This window comes from Tamandua tetradactyla, chromosome 9 (assembly GCF_023851605.1).
Source record: "Tamandua tetradactyla isolate mTamTet1 chromosome 9, mTamTet1.pri, whole genome shotgun sequence".
NCBI classification, from domain to species: domain Eukaryota; kingdom Metazoa; phylum Chordata; class Mammalia; order Pilosa; family Myrmecophagidae; genus Tamandua; species Tamandua tetradactyla.
In genome coordinates this window covers 99,814,159-99,835,965 of record NC_135335.1, presented here as the reverse complement: position 1 = coordinate 99,835,965, position 21,807 = coordinate 99,814,159, and the positions used below count along the sequence as shown (strand labels likewise).

Sequence of the window (21,807 nt, the reverse complement as noted above, 5' to 3'; positions counted from 1 at the left end):
TTCTCAGGCATCTATAATTCAATTCCTTTCTTAAGTGTTTAACTCTCCTGATAACTTTTTAGCTTTCCCAAGATTGAATCCTAATTGTAGAATAAAATTAAATACAGCTTTTAGGATATCTTTGCACTAAAACTGTCTTTGAGATTCTCCAGAGGGCCCCTGGAAAATTTCAAAGATGTGTTCTTTTGCTTTGTAAAAAGATAGATAGAACTATAGGTTTATGGGATATATCACTATTGATGAGATACATGGGAAGAGTTGTCAAATCAAATAAGATGCTTAGTTTCCTGAGGTTAAATTTGTACAGATAAATTAGTATAAACATTTCAGAAATTGTGTGCTATATAAGAAATTTCTAGAGATTTATCAATGCCTTCACTGTCCATAATATATGGTCTATCTATAAGAGTCTTGGTACTGTTTTGCCTGATGTTAGACAATAAAGGAATAAGTCATCAGTCATAATTTCAGTTATTTTTTTAAATGTTAACTTGGTTGCATGTTTACTTCGTTAGTTTGAATCTATCATCTTCTGGGTCAGTAGATGACAATTTGGGATCTATATCACTTACCTATGGAGTTTTATTAATATACAATGTTTAAGATCCACCCCACACTTATTCTTTTTACTTGACATTATTGATATATTTTTGGTATTTTCTTACTATGTGATTTGCATATTCATGGTATGCATTATGTTCTTAGGATTATTATATCACATCTCAAGATTTCTTTCTCTGTAAAGATTGTATTTAGGTACTTTTATTAATTAGATGTTATGTTCACTGTCTTCTTTGAAAATAGGCTCAATGACTATGCTTATATTTTGTCTACAACTTTTTTGGATTGACTTTTTAAAAAAATTTATTTTATTTATTAAATGCACCAACGTACAAACACAAACACTCTTACCACATGATCATTCCATTCTACATATTGATAATTTACAATATCATCACATAGTTGTATATTCATCATCATGATCATTTCTTGGAACATTTGTATCAATTCAGAAAAAGAAATAGAAAGAAAACAGAAAAAAATTCATACATACCATACCCCTTGCCCCTCCATTTCAATCCACTAAATTTATTTTAACATTTGTTCCTTCTATTATTCATTTATTTTTAATCCATATGTTTTACTCATCTGTCCATAACGTAGATAAAAGAAGCAATGGACTGACTTTTAAGCTGTATTATTTTTGTAATGAACTCATTATATTTTTCACTTTTGAAAATTATAAGTAATGTTAACCACAGCCACTTAAAGCCTTTTGTCACCTAGCTTTTTGTTTCACTCTGACGCTTCCCTGAAAACGTTTGCAATCAGATACAGGTCAGAATGTTTTAATTTCAACAAAAAAGGACTGTGCCATAGTCTGTGGAAAAGACTATGATAGGTCCTTTTGGGCAGAGGCTTCTGATGGAATTGCAAACAATTTAAAACCAGATCAGTGAAATGAGTCAGGATTTCCAGAACTTTAGTTGAGAAGCAGACGAGTTCATGATTCAGCGTGGTAAGTAAAATAAAATGGCTACCTGCACTGTGCATTGCCAGGGGTGACCATCTCGAGAAAGGATTTTTCAGAAAGCAAAAACAACTAACCTGCAGGTGCTTTCTAAGAGAAAATGGAACTATGGGCTGTACCCCACAGAAATGCAGATAAGCAAGACCTGGTGACAAACCAGTTTCCTCCAGAAGAGAGGGCTTATCAGGACAAACCATTGAACAATGCATATCTGCTCTGGGCCATTTCTGTAAGACCCTTCATATGGGAAATGGAAACAATGTCAGCCAGTCAGAACATTTCCTCACTTGCTTCCACATTTGCCCTATTTAAGCTTTCCTGTCCATTTCCTTGGCAGAGCTCCTTTCCATGTGTAGTTTGAGTGTTGCCTGATTCATGAATTGCAAACTGCTCAAATAAGCTCCCATAAATATCTTGTGCGTTATTTGAACAAGTAGAACAAGAATTAATTACATAGGAAAGAATGAACTGATGCAGGGGTGACTGTAACTTTTGTTTGGAATACTGCTGATATTCTATTTTTTAGATATGTAATGAAGTTTTTTCCATTTCCTCTTAACTCATTATAATTTAGTAGACTCTGTTTTGTAACTTGAAATCAAACATCTGTAAATTATATTCACCCTATGTGACCCCTTCAGAATTCAGAAACTCTAATTGAACATTTTTATTTTTATAGCATGTTATTTGCAAATGTTCAACACGAAGTTTTTACTGGGACATAATGATAAACATTGGTTATGCAACCAAGGCCTTACATGAAATGCCATATATGAGAATAATGCTCAATCCGATATGACTAGGCGATTTTAAGGAACTAAGGATGACTTCATTGGGCCAATGATTATAAAACCCAGGAAAACTGGCCTGGCACCTGGCTTACAGGGTTCCTAGTCTTAGAGGCGGTAAGGAAGATCACTTTCTGGCAGTCCAGGAACCTTAGCATATTTGGAGGACCTATAAAAGGTAAGAATTTGATGAAACAGATATCATAGGTAAAATCTCGTGGCAAGTTCTTGGTTTGGCTTCTTAGCCTTAAGTGCTTTTCAAAGTCCAATCTGAGATTCCTTAAGAAAACTTTGAACAAAGCAAGCTTAAGAAAATTAATAGGGCAAATTAATATCATGGTATACCTATATAAATAATCACACCAAATATGAGAATAATCTCATTTTGTCAAAATGAATAATCTTTGTGATTATTTTTATCAAAAGGGGAAGAACAGAACAAAATTTGTGTTTCAATGGAAATCTAGGCTTCATCTGCAGCTCACCCTTGAGTTACCAGATTCTAGTCTTGTTCTTTGTCTTTCATCTATCTGCAATTCTTTATAAAAAAAGTTGTACATGACTGACAGATATGTAAATTATGTCCTGGGTCCTACTGGTAGAGATTTAATTGACTTCACCTCTTCTGACTTCCCTCTATTTTGCAATTCATCTCAACATTCCTTAACTTCAATATGAATTTCTGCTGCTTTAACTTTTTCTTTGAGTGGGTATATAGTATCTGACTGATTCCCTCATATAAGTAAATAAACTCTTTAAAACACACTATATTTCTATATGAGAGCCACGATTCTTAGCTTTGTTCTGAAAACTGTGCTTTACCAGATATAAAGGAGTGAGGATGAGATACTTATCAGAGAGTCTAAATTATGTGGAAGTCCAGATCTTGTTGATGCTGTCCACTTCTGGAATAGTTATCCTGGGCTGTATCTCCAATTATCTTCTTTTTTTATTGTTCTGTTTCTGGGCCCAGAACTGTCTGATTCCTTCCCTACTTCTACTTCTATTACTTCAGAGGCAGGTTTTCCCCTCCAATAGAATGTGTTTTCACAGCTTGCCCTCTGTCTTCCTATTCCTGAAAAAAGCCCATTCTATTTTGAGAATTTCAAAGAGTTTTTACAGCTAACAATAGTGAGAAACAGACAGGGGGTAAAATGACATACCAGAAGAAAGTCACAAAGTTTTAAATCAGATCAAACGGGGGAAAAAGCCATTTCTAGTTTTCATTAGCATATAAATGGTAGCAGATCCTAGTCTTCTACGTAGTTTTCCACAGCTATCTTCTACCTCCTCCCTACCCTTCTAACCCACCACAAAACACAAGGAAAGACAAAAACCAAATGAGTGAGAAAGACGGGTCTCTTCAGTACACAAAGAACTAAAATAAAGCTCATCTACATTTCAGAGGAAACGTCAGATACTTTTTTCCCTTTTTTACAGAGAAAAGTTATCTTTGACGAGTTCCTCTGGAATAGATGCTGAGCTGAAAGGGAGACATTTAGGTTGAGATCCTGGAGGAAAAAAGAAGCCAAAAGAAACAGGGGTATTTATACTTTCTTTACTTTGTGTGTGTGTGTGTGTGTGTGTGTGTGTGTGTGAGGTCTGGAGAATAGACAGAACTAAGTAAAAAAAGATAGAAGCAGAAGGGTGGCTACAGGAGGAAGAGAACTTAATAGTTTTAGAAATGCAAGTGTTCTTATATATAAAAAAGATGGACTTGCACAATACTTTATTTGGTTAAGAAATTTAAAACAGTTGATTAATAGAGATTTTGTGACTAATATGGGTTTCTTTTAATTATTTTATATTATCATACTATATTTAACATAAGGATTTCCTCTCATCCTTGTTTTATAATGCTTAACATTATCTGAAGAACAGAACTGTACTGCTTAAAAATTTAAATAAAAGTTTTTCAAAGTTGGATTTTATTTTTCATACTCAGTATAGAATATGTATTATGAAATATTTATAATATGTATATAGTATATAGCATGTATATTTCTAACTACTCTAGATCAGCACTGTCCAATAGAATATGAGCCACACGTGTAATTTTTAATTTTCTAGTAGCCACATTACAAAATAATTATTTTAAATTTATTAAAATACAGTTAAATTTATCTAACCACATATTTTATTTAATCCAATATATCCAGAACATCCTTATTTTAACATGTAATCAATATAACAATTATTAATACCTACATATTTTCATAGTAAGTCTTCAAAATCCAATGTGTATTTTACACTTACATTACATCTCAATTTGAACTAGACACACTTCAAGTGCTAAACAGTTACATGTGGTTCATGGTTATCAGAATGGACAGTGCAAATCTAAATGATTAATTTTTAAGATCTACCAGCAGCACTGTATTACAGAAAAAACAGTGGACTGAGGAATCTAGAAGTCTGAATCCCATCAGTTAGGAGCTATGTGACAGATCTTGTCTTGGCCTTTTCTGTTTGTTTTTAATTTCTCTGGACTCATTATTATTATAAAATGAAGAGTTTAGAATAAATACTGTACAGCTTAGAAACAACTCTAACATTATGAAATTATCATATTAAGTACACTCAAATTCAGGGTGCCAACCCTTAATAAACTCAGGATAAGCTCCAAATAAATTTGGCAGAAAAATATTTATTGACTATAGAATATTTTACAAATACACTAAAATATAAGAAACTGTTAACCAGTGTATTAGAGCTTTCTTTCTTCAGATTCTAATTAAAGGGAATTAACAGTTCTTTTAAAAGATAGCACAAGTAGCCAAATTAATTTAAAGTGATTTCTTTAAAAGCGTAAAGCATGATCTGGGGAATAATTTTCAACATCACTTAACCTACAGTTCAAAATCACTGGTATTTATTGAGAACAGTAAAAGATAAAGATGAATGAGACTTGGGCTTATCCTGGATTTTATAGCCTGGTAGGCAGGATAAAGTATCAGTTTGAGTATGAGGGACTTTGCTTTATTTAATTATTTATCCCCAGAGTCTAGCTACTCTGTGTCGGCATACAAAAGGGGACTCAACATATTTATCATTGAATACAAAATAAAAATTATTATGGAAGTTAAAAAGAAAAAGGAGCACGTCTAAGTGGTGGTAGGAAATAAGGGTTCAAGAAGGAGAAAATATTTAAAACGTATTCTGAAGACTAGGTTGGAGGTTTATAGGCAGGGATAAGGATGCAGTAAGCTTGAGTAAGGTTGTAAATGGAAGAAAGTTTATAGAAGGTTTGGGGTACAAGGACAGAAAGAAAAGTTCGGGCATAGTAAGATAAAACTAGAAAGGTTAGTGTAGCGCTTTAGTGATATTAGTGCATATATTGTGAACTTGGAATTATCAGTTGAGGAATTTGTCTTTTAAGCCATAGCCCTTTGAAGGTGTTTGAATAAAGGACATTTTTGGATTTATAAAAATATCAGAGAAGAAAGAGTTTCCCTATTGAGGAAGTCTACATGATTTAGACCAGGGGTCAGCTAATTTTTTCTGTATATAGGGCCAGAGAGTAGGATTTGGAGGCCATATGGTCTCTATCTCAATTACACTTGGTAATTGTAGATGAAAAGCCATCATAGACAATATATAAATCAATATGCATGATTATATTAAAGCAAAATTTGCTCATCCAACAAGGTATGTGACCTTGTTAATTAATGCTACATTATGTCTCTGAACTTCAGTTTCCTTTAATTATAAAATGTGGATAATTAACTGTCCCTATTTCAGAGGATCATTGTGATATTAAATGAGAATGAATAAAAAGCATATAATATAGTGACTGGTTTATGACAGTGTTTATGAACTGCTGGCTACTGAGATGATGACAATGACGTTCCCTATTACCTAAGTCTCAAAAGCAACTAAATCTGAGAATCTTAGTCAATATTGTATTAATTCTCTATAATATAAGTCAAAATGTGGTGTTTTGGAACTGTATGTACCCCAGAAAATCATGTTATTAAAGCTAATTCATCCCTGTGGGTGTAAATATATTGTAAGTAGGACCTTTTGAATAGGTTACTTCAATTAAGGTGTGAAACAGGGCTGAGTCCTACTTCTCTTATTGGAATCTTTTATAAATGGGATGAATACAGAAAGAGGAAAAAAAAAAAGCCATAGAAGCAAGAAGCTAAAAGCAACAAAACTTGGAAGAAAAGGGAGAGTCCAGCAGACTCCACCATATACCTTGCCATGTGCCAAAGGAGTCCAGGATCAGCAGCAGCAGCCAGTCTTTCAGAAAGAAAGCATCATTCTGATGATGCCTAGATGCAGACATTTTCACAGCTTCAAAACTGTAGGCTTATAAGCTAATAAATTCCCATAGTTAAAGCTAATGCATTTCATGGTATCTGCTTTGAGCAATTTGGCAAACTAAAACACAAGGGAATTGACGGTTATGGCTTTTCTTTTCCTTTCCTTTTTTTTGGTCCACCATTTAGAAGTAAGGTTTTATGAAAGGTTTAACTGTTTATTTTCAGAAAGGTCCCTGAGTGTACAAATTATCTTATGGCAGTTTTACTCTAACTTCCTATTTCTAGACACTATTGAAGGACAATCATCTTATGTTCCTGAATAGATATTTGTCAGGTTTTACTATCAACACAAAATCCCCCGTATCAACAAAAAACACATTTTTCTCTCTAGAGCATATAGTGAATAGCTATTGGGATAGATAGTAAATAAATATATAAATAAAAATATCCAAGATTGTCCATGGCCTTAACATCCTTAAGTTCAAAGTTTTAGAACATTACCAATCTAACTTCTCATTTTAAAAATGAAAAAACATGTTTATTAAAGCAAGTATTAGAAAACATGACTTGCTCAAGCAAGTCATTCCATAGGGGAGAAATTATGGAATTAAAAATACTAGTAACAGCCTCCCAATCCAGACATCTTTCCATACTAGTGCTTCTGATCTTTATTTTTTATGCCTTAACTTACCAGAACATTGGTTCATCCAACCTTCAATGATACTGCCTCACAATGAAATGATGTGAGGTGGGAGTGGGGGTATTCATTTGTATGTGACCCCAAAACATCCACTTATTCAAGGGGAGCAAATCAGAATGGAGGGGGTATTGTGGAATTTCAAATTTGTTTATTTTGATCCTCATGGTGTTTATTCAGACCTTACTTCACTGTAGCTGGAAAAATAGGACTTACCTAGTTAAAGATATAATACTCAATGTGAAATAAATGAGGCAGATCACAAGTACTATAGTGGATTCAAAGGCAGAATAATCACTGAGGACTTTACCAGAAGATGAAAGTGGCTTCAAATTCTTGAGTAAAAGAACATATTTCAGAAAATCATTAATTTCACCAAATACTGAGAGTGTATTATATGGGACGTTTTGTGCTAGATGCTGGGGACAAAGCAGTGACCAAAACAGACGTAATTCTTGCTGCCTTGTAGAGCAAAATTCCTGATTCACTGTTACCCTACAATTTTGGAAGTCATTATCCAGTAAGCTTTTTCAAGTTATATTTTCTGATGATTTTGTAAATGTTCCTCAGTATTCCTTCCGGAGGTAGAATCAGGTTGGAAAGGCACCTGATTTCAACAGCAGCAGTGGCTAGCTCACACCTGCAATCCACATGGCAACTATAGTCATTCATTCTTTGTACCCACTTAGAGAGACACTAAGCAGTGATTTAACAGTTTGATTTCTAGTTATTCAGCTCAAAAGAACTACAGACCCAAAAGAAAAATTTTCAAGGTGCCGGAAATGAAATATGGTAGGCTGCAAAGATGGAAAACATTAATGGAACTGTTTTTGGTAAGTTACATTACAGGTCAATGAAGAAGACAGAATTGCAAATTTTTAAGCAAAATAATATTTTCAAGATTATCACCACTTTGAGAACAGCTATACAATTAACAAATCAGGAACTTGCCAAGAACGAGTTAATAAAATATTTCTTAAGAAATCTTTGTATAATTGTAATTTGTAAAAAATTTTTAATTTTTTATCTGCTATTAATAAAATAATAGTTTTATACAATTATATCCTTGCTTACTAGTTGTCCTACTCTGCTGTACACACTTTAGTCTTATTAATTAATTTAATCCTCACAACAATTCCCTACTGTATATATAAGGAAACTGAAGCACAGGGCCAAACAAATATGGATTCCAACCTAGAGTTTGGTTTCAGACTCTTAATCATAAGTTGGGAGAAAAAGGAAACATTTTAGATAATAATAAAAACTTTTATAGTACTTTCACACTTATATGTCAAATATGGTAGATAATATTAATCTTTTACATGTATATCCTGCCTTATAGTAACAATACACTTAAATAGACACGATCTCATATGAATAATAACTAAATTAGATCCAAATTTAATTTCATCAATTAGAACAGTAGAATGCATTAGGTATAAATGTACAGTAATGCATTCAAATTCAAGAAAGATAAACAGCAAAAATACAGGGAGGAGGAAAGTGAGGGTCAGAACTAAGAGTTATTAAGTGCTTAACAGCAGAAAATGAGAAAAAATATGTTTTAAGAGTTTTTATTTATCAAAGTTCAATGTAAGCCAGTAGATTTAGGCAGCTGCCCCAAATGATTATATACTCTTAGGGAACATTATTATAACTATAGAGTTGAGATTATGTTTGATATGAGGTCCACCATATCTAGAAAACTAGTAAATGGAGACATTTAGGGTAAAAGGAGATGTTCAAGTATAAGATAATGATAACTATTTTTAGACACTGAAGGAATATCATAAGGAATAACAGGCATGAGATTTGGGCTCAAAAAAAAAAAGAAAAAGATCTTTCTAATAAATGGAGGTGTCAAAACTGGAATTAGCTGCCTGATGAAATGTTCAACTGGAGTTTAGACACCCAAATATCAAATGATTTAGGAGACAAATTGACAGACAAGGAGCCTTATTACCGGTATTTACATCAAATTAGAACAGAATGGCTTTACCTATTCTAGTATACTGGAATTCCATTTTTTATTTTTATTTTTTGTAGTGGGATGGATTCTGATGATGTAAAAAGTTTTAAAAAACCACTGGATTAGATACACTGAAAGATTTCTTTCAACTCAAATTCCTGAATGCTTTTTTTTAAAACTTTTTTTTATTGTGAAATAAATACATACATACACAAAAGCAATAAATTTCAAAGTACATTTTAACAAGTAATTATAGAACAGATTTTAAGGTTTGGTATGTGGTACAGTTCCACAATTTCAAGTTTTTCCTTCTAGTTTCTCCAAGACACTGAAGACTAAAAATAAATATCAATAGGATGATTCAGTAGTCATACTCATATACTAAATCCTAACTTCTCTGTTATAATTCCTCCTTCTTCTTTGACCTTTCTCCCAATCTTTAGGGATATTTGGATTATACCCATCCTAAATTTTTTTATGTTGAAAAGGGGTGTTGATAATATGGAACAGGAGGATAGAACTGTTTGATGTTCTTGGAGAGACTGGCACCTCTGGGTTTCAGGATTTACCTGGCCAAGAAACCATCTGAAGGTTTTAGGTTTCTGAAAAATAAACTTACTTAGTGCATAAAAAACTTTCGTAGGATCTCCGATAGAGCCCTGCTGGTTAGCATTAAGAGGAATGATGTGTGGGATTTTGCAAACTATGGAAATTAGCAATATCTAGCTGAAGCTTGTATAAGAGTGGCCTCCAGAATAGCCTCTCAACTCTATTTGAACTCTCTTAGCCACTGATACCTCATTTTGTTACATTTCTTTTCCCCCTTTTGGTTAGGAAGGCATTGCCAATCCCACAGTACAAGGGTCATGCACTTCCCTGGGAGTCATGTCCCACGTTGCCAGGGAGACTTTCACCCCTGGATGTCATGTCTCATGCAAGGGAGGATAACGATTTTACTTGTACAGTTGGGCATAGAGAGAGGCCACATCTGAGCAACAAAAAAGATCCTCTGGAAGTAACTCTTAGGCATAATTACAGTTATAGGCTTAGCTTCTCTGCTGCAGAAATAAGTTTGATTAGAGCAACCCTCAAGATCAAGGGCTTGGCCTGTCAATTTGGGAGTCCCTAATGTTTGAGAGGGTATCAGGGGTTTCTCAGGTGGGAAAGTTAAATAACTTCATATTTTTTTCTCCAGTCCCTCAAGGGACTTTGCCAATATTTTTAAATTATCTTCCCAACATACTCTGGGATGTATCTGGGTATTACATTAAGCTATTCTGAATTTCAAGCCCTCTTTACCATTCTGGGCTCCATGTGTTTGGGTTCTATAAATGAATTATCCAGTTGAGTTAAATTGTGTGCTACAGAAAATTCAGGCTTTGGACAAAAGAAAACACTCTTCCTTTAGTCTCACACAGTAGGTGAACTTCTAAAATACAGACACTGTCATCCTTACCCTGTATTCTGATTTACCTTAGTTCCAATTAGATGGGCTTTGTTTTCACTAACTGAAGTCTGATCTTTTTTTCTATTTAACAGATGTTGTATGTAGCAATACTGACTTTCAGAGCTACAGAACTCCAACTGTAAGTCTTAGGTGTCACACAGGTACCCAAAGTTCCAGGGAAATACCATGTTGGATATTTGTTTCTATGTTTTATTTCTACAACAGGGCTGCAATAAATATCTTTAGTATATGTCTTTGTGCAAATGTATGTGTAAAATTTCTAAAAATGGAATTATAAGATACAAAATACACATTTAAAAATTTGATAGAAATCTGATAGGTATTATAAAGCATTCTTTTTTTATTAATAAAACCAATCAACATACACTATGAACATTCTTTTTTATCGCATACTTGTATTTTCATCATTATGATCATTTCTTAGAACACTTGCATCAATTCAGAAAAAGAAATAAAAAGAAAGCAGAAAAAAATACATACATACCATACCCCTACCCCTCCCTTTCATTGATCACTAGCATTTTAATCTTCTAAATTTATTTTAACATTTGTTTTGCCTATTATTTATTTATTTTTAATCTAATACATCTGTCCATAAGGTAGATAAAAGAAGCATCAGACACAAGGTTTTCACAATCACACAGTCACATTGTGAAAGCTGTATCATTACTTAATCATCTTCAAGAAACATGGCTACTGGAACACAGCTCTACATTTTCAGGCAGTTCCCTCCAGCCTCTCTGTTACGCCTTATCTAACAAGGTGATATCTACTTAATGCATAAGAATAACCTTGAGGATAACCTCTCAACTTTGTTTGGAATCTCTCAGCCATGGACACTTTATTTCGTCTCATTTCGCTCTTCCCCCTTTTGGTCGAGAGGGTTTTCTCAATTCCTTGGAGCTGAGTCCCAGCTCATTCTAGGATTTCTGTTCCATGTTGCCAGGAAGGTCCACACCCCTGGGAGTCATGCCCCACGTAGACGGGGGAAGGCAGTGAGTTTGTTTGTCGTGTTGGCTGAGAGAGGTCACATCTGAGCAACAAAAGAGGTTCTCTTGGGGGTGGTTCTTAGGCCTACTTTTAAGTAGGCTTAGCCTATCCTTTGCGGGGTTATGTTTCATATGAACAAACCCCAAGATTGGAGGCTCAGCCTATTGCTTTGGTTGTCCCACTACTTGTGAGAATATCAAGAATTCTCCACTTGGGGAAGTTGCAAATTTCTGAATTTTTTATTACGGTTCAGTGAAAATATAAAATCATATCTTGATTTTATTTTTCAAAACAAAAACAAAACAGATCAAACATACCATTTTTTTCTGCAAAGGCAACTGCATCTTCTTTAGTACTGAAGGTCAGTACCATGTTGGACAAAGGATCAGCCCTGTAAGAACAATATTTTTTCCAGGGTTTAGCATTAAGTTTTGGCTAGAAAAAAAATATTAAAAATAAAACATAAAATATTTAAAAACTAAATTGTCATTATATAATATTAAATACAATTGGTGGAATATATTATTTCTACTAATCTCTAAAAAACAATAGTCTGAATACCCTCTTCTATGTTAAATTTGGGATATTATCTAAAATATATTATCAAATAAAATTTATACTTCCAAAGACTTTCGGCTATTTTTAGACTATAAAATCATTTTATTCAACTCTTTAAACACAAGAGGATTCTCAAATTGGCCTAACAAATTCCATATCAAGATGATTACTGATGATGTAATTACCACTATTATTTCCTCAAAAAATAGATGGCAAAAACACCTACTCTTTTTAAAGAACCTTCTATCACTAATGATGATAACTCTCTAAAGCAAAGCACCACTTAAATATATAAAGATCCAAGATATGGCGTCCTATTGAGTTTTTCAATCTAGGATAGTAGCAATGTTTATAAATTTACATACATGGTATTTTTCAAGATATCATATAATTTCGGAAGTGACACTCAGGTTTATAAAAAGGAAAAACACTGCTATAAAATGTTATTGTGAATCTCTAAGAGGTAAATAGATGATTCTATGAAACATTGTTTAGGAAATGTGAATGTAAAAATGTAATGAAAACAGGGCTCAGGAAATAACATTTGGGTGTGGAGAAATATGAGATATTATGAGGACCCACATATTGCTGCTGAAGAAACTCTGGTCACACACTATGGTCATTATTCTGGGATCTGTGTAAGATTCCTGTTATCATATTCATTCTTGTTTTTATGCAATTTTATTACGATAAATTCACAGACCATATAATCATCCAAAGTGTACAATCAGTGATTCATGGTATCATCACAGTTGTGCATTCATCACCAAAATAAATTTTTGAACATTTTCACTACTCCAAATAAATAAAAATAAAAATAAAAAGAATACCCAGAACATTCCATGCCCTTTAACCCCATTATTTACTTATTTTTTGTTATTTTTTACTCATCTGTCCACACACTAGATAAAGGGAATGTCAGTCACAAGGTTTTTCAATCACACAGGTATACCATAAAAGGTATACAGTTATAAAATTATCTTCAAGAATCAAGTCTCCTGGATTACAGTTCAATAGTTTCAATGTTTCCTCCTACCTATTCTAATACCCTAAAAACTAAAAAAGTGGAGGCAGGCAACGATGGCTCAGTGGCAGTGTTCCTGCCTGCCATGCCAGAGACACAGGTTCAGTTCCCAGTACCTGGCCATGTAAAAACAAAAACAAACAAACAAAAAACTAAAAAAGGATATCTATATAATGCATAAGAATAACCTCCAGAATGATCTCTTGACTTTATTTGAAACCTCTTAGCCACTGAAATTTTATTTCATTTCTCTTCCCCCTTTGGGTCAAGAAGCCTTTCTCAATTCCATAATGCCAGGTCTTGGCTCATCCCTGGGAGTCATGTCCCATGCTGCCAGGGACATTTACATCTGTGGGAGTCATGGAGGGCAGCAAGTTCACCTGTGGAGTTGGTTTAGAGAGATGGGCCACATTTGAACACCGAAAGAGGTTCTCTGAGGATGACTTAGGCATGATTGTAAGTAACTTAGCTTCCCCTGTGCAGGAGTATGTTTCATAAATGGCAAGTCCAAAGATAGAGGACTTGATCTATTATATATTGGTAGTCCTCAATGCTTATGAGAATATTAGGAATTCCCAAGGTAGGGAAGTTTAATATTTCCACATTTTTCCCCAGCCCCTCAGGGGACTTTGAAGACATTTTTTTATTTTCTGCCAAGATTACTTTGGGATGTATCGGGTCATCACTCTAATCTGTACAAACCTAGAAGATCTTATTCCCTATTCAAAGTTTCATATAATTATGGTATTCGAAGAAACAGAACACACAAATTAAATAGTATGCCACAGAAATACAAATTTTGCACCAAATAAGTATCTCTTACTTTGATCTCACAAAAAGGTGAAGTTTAAAGCAGTCAATATAATCCATTACTTTTAGTCTGATATACCTCAGTCCTAACCAGATAAGATTAATTCACATCTCTAACTGAAGTCTGATCTCTTTTTCACCTTTTTAAACAGTTGCTGTATGCTGACTTTCATAGCTGTAGAACTCTAGTTCTGAGTCTGAGGTGTCATAGATACCTGAAGTTCCATGGAATGACCAGGTTATATAGAGAGAACTCAGCACCTCAGAATTTAGAAATAACCATTACAACTCTAGAATTGATGTGACTGCTGTTAAGAGCTTACAGTCTAGGAACCTTTACAATAAACCTTTCCCTGAAGGCTCATGAATTCAATTCTCAGAGTTGGCACACTATAGTTAGTTCATATTAGTGAGGTGTTATAATATCTGTCTTTTCCTTTATTTCATTCAACACATTGTCTGCAGGGCTCATTCACCTAGTTGTATGCCTCACAACTTCGTTCCTTCTTGCAGCCGTTCAATATTACATTGTATGTATATATACACCACAGTTCTCCTCTTCATCAGTTGATGTACCCTTAGCCACCCCACCCACTGCAAATCTTGACAATCACCACCACAAATGCCAGTGTGCAAAGGTCCATTTTGTCCCTACTTTCAGTTCTTCCAAGCATATATCTAATAATGGGATTTCAGGATCATATGACAATGCTATACTTACCCTCCTGTGGAACTTCCACACTGTCCCCCAGAGGGCTACACCATTCTACTTCTCTACAACAGTGAATAGGTACATATCTCTCTTCACATTTTCTCCAGTACTTGTATCTTTCTGATTATTTTTTAAACAGTTTTATCCACACTCCATATAAACCATCCTAAGTAGACAATCAGTGGTTCCATGTATAATCACACAGTTATGCATTTACAATCACAACCTATATGAAAGACATTTCCATTTATTCTGCACAGAAGGGGGGGGCGGGGGGGACAGATAAAGTATAAAAAAAATAAAATAAAAAGGAGAACAATACTACCACCAAGAATGCCCCCTCCCTTATAATCCCTTTTTATTGATATTTAGTTAGGTAATTGCCTTTGTTACATTTAATGGAAGCATATTATGTTAACGTTCACCATAGACCTTACTTTGTACTGACTGTATTTTTTTCACATACCATTCCATTTTCAACTCCTTGCAATGTTGACATTAATTTGTTCTCTCTCATGTAAATATTTTATTATATTTGTATACTTTTAATCACCATCATTGTCCACATTAGGTTTCACTAAGTTATACAGTCCCAGTCTTTATTTTCTATTTCTTTCCTTGCGTGTCATAAATGTCCCTAGCCTTCCTCTTTCAACCATACTCACACTCAGCTTTGTTCAGTATACATGCAATATTGTTCTACCATTAGATAGTATTGTGATGTCCATTTCAGGAGGGTTACAATCAATCCTGCTGAATATTCTGTACTCTTTTAGCATCAAAAGCTGAATCTCTACCCCTATCTCCTGATAACCTGTGTTCTTAATTTTAACTCTCAAGGTTCAATCATTAATGTTAGTTCATATTAGTGAGACCACATAGGAATTGGCCTTTGGTTTCTGCTGATTTCAGTCAAAATAATGTCCTCAAGTTTCATCCACAATGTTGCATGCTTCATGACTTCACTGTTCCTTACACCTACATAATATTCCATCATACCCATATACCACAGTTTGTTTAACCATTCATCCATTGATGGACATTTGGGCTGTTTCCATGTCTTGGCAATCATGAATAATGCAGATATAAACATCGGTATCCAAATGTCACTTTGTGACACTGCCTTTCGTTCCTTTGAATATATACCTAGTAATGGGATAGCTGGATCATACAGCAAGTCTATTAGCTTCCAGAGGAATAGTCAAACTGCCTTCCAGAATGGTTGCAGCATTCTACATTACCACCAATAGCAAATAAGCATGTCTCTTTTTAAAAATCCTCTTCAGCACCTGCAGTTGTGTTTTAGTGATAATGACCATTCTAGTATATGTGAGATATATCTCATTGTGGTTTTGATTTGCATTTCCCTAGTAGCCACTGAAGTTGAGCATCTTTTCATGTTTTTGAGCCATTTGTATTTCCTTTTTAGTAAAATATCTGTCAATGTCTCTTGCCCATTTTTTATTAATAAAGCCAGTCAACTATGAACACTATGAACATTCTTTTTTTCATCACATAGTTTTACATTCATCATCATGATCACCTGCATCAATTCAGATAAAAACAACAAAAAGAAAACAGAAAAAAAATCATACAAAACCATACCTACCCTTCCCTTTCACTGTCACTAGCATTTCAATCTACTAAATTTATTTTAACATTTGTTCCCCCTATTATTTATTTTTAATCCAATACATTTACCATAAGGTAGATAAAAGAGCATCAGACACAAGGTTTTCACAATCACAGGCCACATTGCAAAAGCTATATCATTATACAATCATCTTCAAGAAACATGGCTACTGAAAGACAGCTCTACATTTTCAGGCAGTTCCCTTCAGCCTCTCTGCTATGCCTTAACTAAAAAGGTGATATCTATTTAATGCGTAATAATAATCTTCAGGATAATCTCTCGACTCTGTTTGGAATCTCTCAGCCACTGACGCTTTATTTTGTCTCACTTTTCTCTTCTCCCTTTTGGTCCAGAAGGTTTTCTCAATTCCTTGTGCTGAGTCACAGCTCATTCTAGGATTTCTGTCCCATGTTGCCAGGAAGGTCCACACCCGTGGGAGTCATGTCCCACATAGAGAGGGGGAAGGCAGTGAGTCTGCTTGTCGTGTTGGCTGAGAGAGAGGCCACATCTGACCAACAAAAGAGGTTGTCTCAGGGGGTGACTCTTAGGCCTAATTTTAAGTGGGCTTAGCCTATCCTTTGCAGGGTTAAGTTTCATATGAACAATCCCAAGATTGGGAGCTCAGCCTACTGCTTTGGTTGTCCTCAGTGCTTGTGAGAATATCAAGAATTCTCCACTTGGGGAAGTTGAATTTTCTCCCTTTCTCACCACTCCCCCAAGGGGACTTTGCAAATACGTTTTTATTCACTGTTCAAATCACTCTGGGATTTTATCAGGGCATCACTCTAAAAAACCTACAAAATCTCATGCCCTACTCAAGATTCCATGTACTTAGGGTGTTCAATTAAGCTGTCCACATAAATTATATTAGGAAATGCACTAGCTGAAATATAAATTTTGTACTAAATAAACATTTTTTGCTTTAGTCTCACAAGTAAGTTTTAAATTATTAATTACCATCTATTTTCAACACCCTGCATTATTGACATTCCTTTGTTCTTCCTCATGCAAAACATTTTTAAACTTGTACATTTAGTCACTATTATTATACATTCTAGGCATTCCTAGAGTATACCATCTCAGGCTTTATCATGTATCTTTCCTTTTGATTTCATTTGTGCCCCCAGGCCTCCTTCCTCTATCATTCTCACATTCAGCTTCATTCAGATTCTAACATTATTGTATTACAGTTAGGTAGTATTGTGCTATGCATTTCTGAATTTTTATAATCAGTCCTGTTGCACAATCTGTATCCCTTCAGTTCCAGTGACCCAATATCTACCCTATTTCTATCTCCTGATGACCTCTGTTCTTAACTGAAATGATCTAAGTTCATTCATTAATGTTAGTTCATTATCAGTGAGACCATACATTCTGGGTAATCTCACTCAGCATAATGTCCTTAAGGTCTATCCATGTTTTATATACTTTATAACTTTATTCTGTCTTACAGCTGCATAATACTCCATCGTATGCCCATACCACACCTTGTCTTAGCCACTCCTCTGTTGATGGACATTTTGGCTGTTTCCATCTCTTGGCAATTGTAAATAATGCTGCTATAAACACTGGTGTGCAGATGTCTGTGTCTTTTACCTCATGTCCTCTGAGTAGATACCTAGCAATGGCATTGCCTGGTCATTAGGTATTCTATACTTAGCTTCTTGAGGAACTGCCAAACTGCCTTCCACACTGGTTGTACCATTTGATCAACAGTGGATAAGTGTGCCTCTTTCTCCACATCCTCTCCAGCACTTGTCGTTTTCTGTTTTATTGATAATTCATGCCCATTTTTAATTGGGTTGTCTTTTTGTTGTTGAGTTGCAGGATCTCTTTATATATCCTGGATATTAAGCCCTTACCTGGAAGGTAGTTTCCAAATATTGGCTCCTCTGATGTACAAATGTTAAATTTTGAGGGGATACCATTTATTTATTTATTCTTTTACTGCTTGCACTTGGGTATAAGGTCTAGGAAACCACCCCCTATTACAAGATTGCTAAGATATTTCCCTACATTTTCTTATAAAACTTTCTCCACATCCTCTCCAGCACTTGTCGTTTTCTGTTTTATTGATAATTCATGCCCATTTTTAATTGGGTTGTCTTTTTGTTGTTGAGTTGCAGGATCTCTTTATATATCCTGGATATTAAGCCCTTACCTGGAAGGTAGTTTCCAAATATTGGCTCCTCTGATGTACAAATGTTAAATTTTGAGGGGATACCATTTATTTATTTATTCTTTTACTGCTTGCACTTGGGTATAAGGTCTAGGAAACCACCCCCTATTACAAGATTGCTAAGATATTTCCCTACATTTTCTTATAAAACTTTTATGTTCTTAGCTCAAATGTTTAGGTCTTTCAGACACGGTAATTTCTAAATAAGGTGTGTGATGGGGTCTTCTTTCATCCTTTTATTGAAAAGGCTGCTCTGTTCCTGTTGAGTTAACTGATTTGCCTTATCAAAGATCAAATGTCGTAAATAAGAGGTTCTATTTCTAAACACTCAATTTGATTCCACTGGTCACTATATATATCTTTATGCCAGTGGCATGCTGTTTTGACAACTGTAGCTTTGTAATATGCTTTAAAGTCAGGTAATGTAATCTCTGTTTTTCTAAAATAAATTAACTGAAAATGTGTTAAAAAAATTTCAGGTAATTTGCGACCTCTCACTTCATGCCTTTCTCAAGATACTTTTAGCTATTTGGGGCACCTACCCTTCCTATCAGACTTGGTTATTGGTTTTTGTATTTATTCTAAGTAAGTTGTTGGAATTTTAATTGGTATTACATTGAATCTGTCAATCAATTTGGGTAGACTTGGCATCTTAACTATATTTAGTCTTCCAAACCATGAACGTGGTATGTCTTTCCATTTATTTAGGTTTCCTTTGACTCCTTTTTGGCAAACTTTATAGTCTTGTGAGTGTAGATCTTTTATGTCCTTGATGAAATTTATCCTTAAATGTTTAATTCTTTTGGTTGCTATTGTAAATGGATTAAAAAACAAAATTCCTCTTTAGATTGTGCATTGCAAATATATAGAAACACTACTCATTATTATGTGTGAACCCTGTATACTGCCACTTTGCTATACTCATTTATTAACTCTAGAAGCTGTGCTGTAGAATCTTCAGGATTTTCTACATAAACTTACTTTCTATCTGTAAAGAGTTAAAGTTATACTTTATCCTTTTCAATCTGAATGCCTTTTGTTGCTTTTTCTTGCCTAATCGTGATACCTATAACTTCCAACACAATTTTGAATAACAGTAGTGACAGTGGGCATCCTTGCCTTGTTGCTGATCTTAGAGGGAAAGCTTCTGGTCTTTCCCCATTGAGTATGATGTTTTGGGTTTATCATATATTCCCTTTATCATGTTGAAGAAGTTCTACTCATATCCTTTGAAGTGTTCTTATCAAGAAGGGATGTTGAATTTTGTCAAATGCCTTTTCTGACTCAATAAGATGATCATGTGGTTTTTCTGTTTTGATCTTTAGTGGCATGATGTATTACATTAATTGATTTTCTTGTGTTCAACCAGCCTTGCATACTTGGAATATGTCCCACTTGGTTATGATGTATAATTCTTTTAATGTGCTGTTGGGTTCGAATTGCAAGTGTTTATTGAGGGTTTTTGCATCAATACTGATTAAAGAAATTGGTCTGTAATTTTCATTTCTTGTAGTATTTTTGTCTGGTTTTGGAATTCAGATGATCTTGGCTTCATAAAATGAATTAGGCATCTTTCCCTCCTCTTCAATTTTTCTGAAGAGTTTGAGCAGAACTGGTACCAATTCTTTTTTGAATGCTTGGCAGAATTCACATATGAAGGCATCTCATCCTGCAGTTCTTTTGCGGAGCTTTCTAATGAGTGATTCAGTCTCTTTGTGATTGGTTTGCTGAGGTCATCTATTTCTTCTCAAGTCAAGATTGGTTGTTCATGTTTTTCTACAAAATTTTCCATTTTGTCTACGTTTTTTACTTAATTAGCATATACTTGCCCATAGCATCCCTTTTTTTTTTTAAATCTCCATTATTACCATGGGATCAGTGGTTATGACCCCTCTTCCATTTCTGATTCTATTTATTTGCATCCTCTCTCTTTTTTTTGGCCAGCCTAGCTAAGTGTCCATCAATTTGATTGATTTTCTAAAAGAACCATCTTCTGGTTTATTGATTCTCTATCATTTTCATGTTCTCAATTTCATTTATTTCTGCTGTGATCTTTGTTACTTCCTCCATTCTGTTTGCTTTCAGGGTAGCTTCCTGTTCTTTCTCTAGTTCCTCCAGGTGAACAGTTAATTCCTCAATTTTTGTTCTTCTTTTTTAATATCGATATTTAAGGTAATTAATTTCCCTCTTTGCACCACTTTTGTTTTATCATAAATTTTGATAAGTTGTGTTTTCACATTCATTAAAAGAGATATTTAATGATTTCTTTTAACATCTTCCTTGAGACACTCATTGTTTAACTGTGTGTTGTTTAGCCTCCATACATCTGTGAATTTCCAGTCTTCTGACTGTTACTGATTTCTAGCTTCATTCCATTATGATCCAAGGAAGCATTTTCTATAATTTCAATCTTTTAAAATTTATTGCGATATGCCTTGTGACCCACTGTATGAGTTACTCTGGAGAATGATTCATGAGGACTTGAGAAAAATGTGTTTCCTACTGCTGTGGGGGGTAATGTTCTGTAAATGTCTGTTAAGTATAGTACATTGATCATATGATTCAAAATCTGTTACCGTACTGAACCTCTGTCTAGATGTTCTATCTATTGATAAGAGCAGTGTACTGAAGTTTCCAAATATTATTACAAAGCAGTACTTCTCCATTCAGGGTTGTTAATGTGTGCCTCATGTATTTTGGGGCACAATGGCTCAGAGGATAAGTACTTACTTATGATTTTTATGTTGTTGATGAATTGTCCCTTTTATAAATATACAGTGTTCTTCTTCACCTCTTTTGTTTTTATATTTTAAATTTAATTTGTCTGATATTAATATAGCTACCCTTGCTCCTTCCAGGTTGTTCTTTAAGTGAAATATTTTCCCGAACTTTCACTTTCAATCTGCTTTTATCATTCAGTCGAAACTGAATCACTTATAGACAGCATATAGATGGGGCCTATATTTTAATCCATCCTGCAAATCTATGGTTTTTGGCTGGGGAGTTTAATCCATTAACGCTAATGTTATTAATATAAAGGCAGTACTTTCTTCTACAATTCTTTCTTTTGGATTTTTTTTTTAACTTTTTAAACAAATATATAAAGCAAAGAAATAAATAAAAATAGTTTTCAAAGTACTCTTCAAGAAGTTGTTACAGGAAAGATCCCAGAGTTTGTTA

The 21,807-nt window shown here is 34.3% G+C and overlaps 1 protein-coding gene across 1 annotated transcript in view; it reads right to left on the bottom strand.

The window, feature by feature from the left end:
- The window catches only part of NDUFS4 (NADH:ubiquinone oxidoreductase subunit S4), a 146,282-nt gene that overhangs the window by 11,212 nt on the left and 113,263 nt on the right, over positions 1-21,807 (bottom strand). Inside the window, exon 4 of the mRNA XM_077117131.1 lies at positions 12,029-12,102. Coding sequence (XP_076973246.1) covers positions 12,029-12,102 — 74 coding nt within the window. The remainder of the gene's footprint in view (positions 1-12,028; positions 12,103-21,807) is intronic.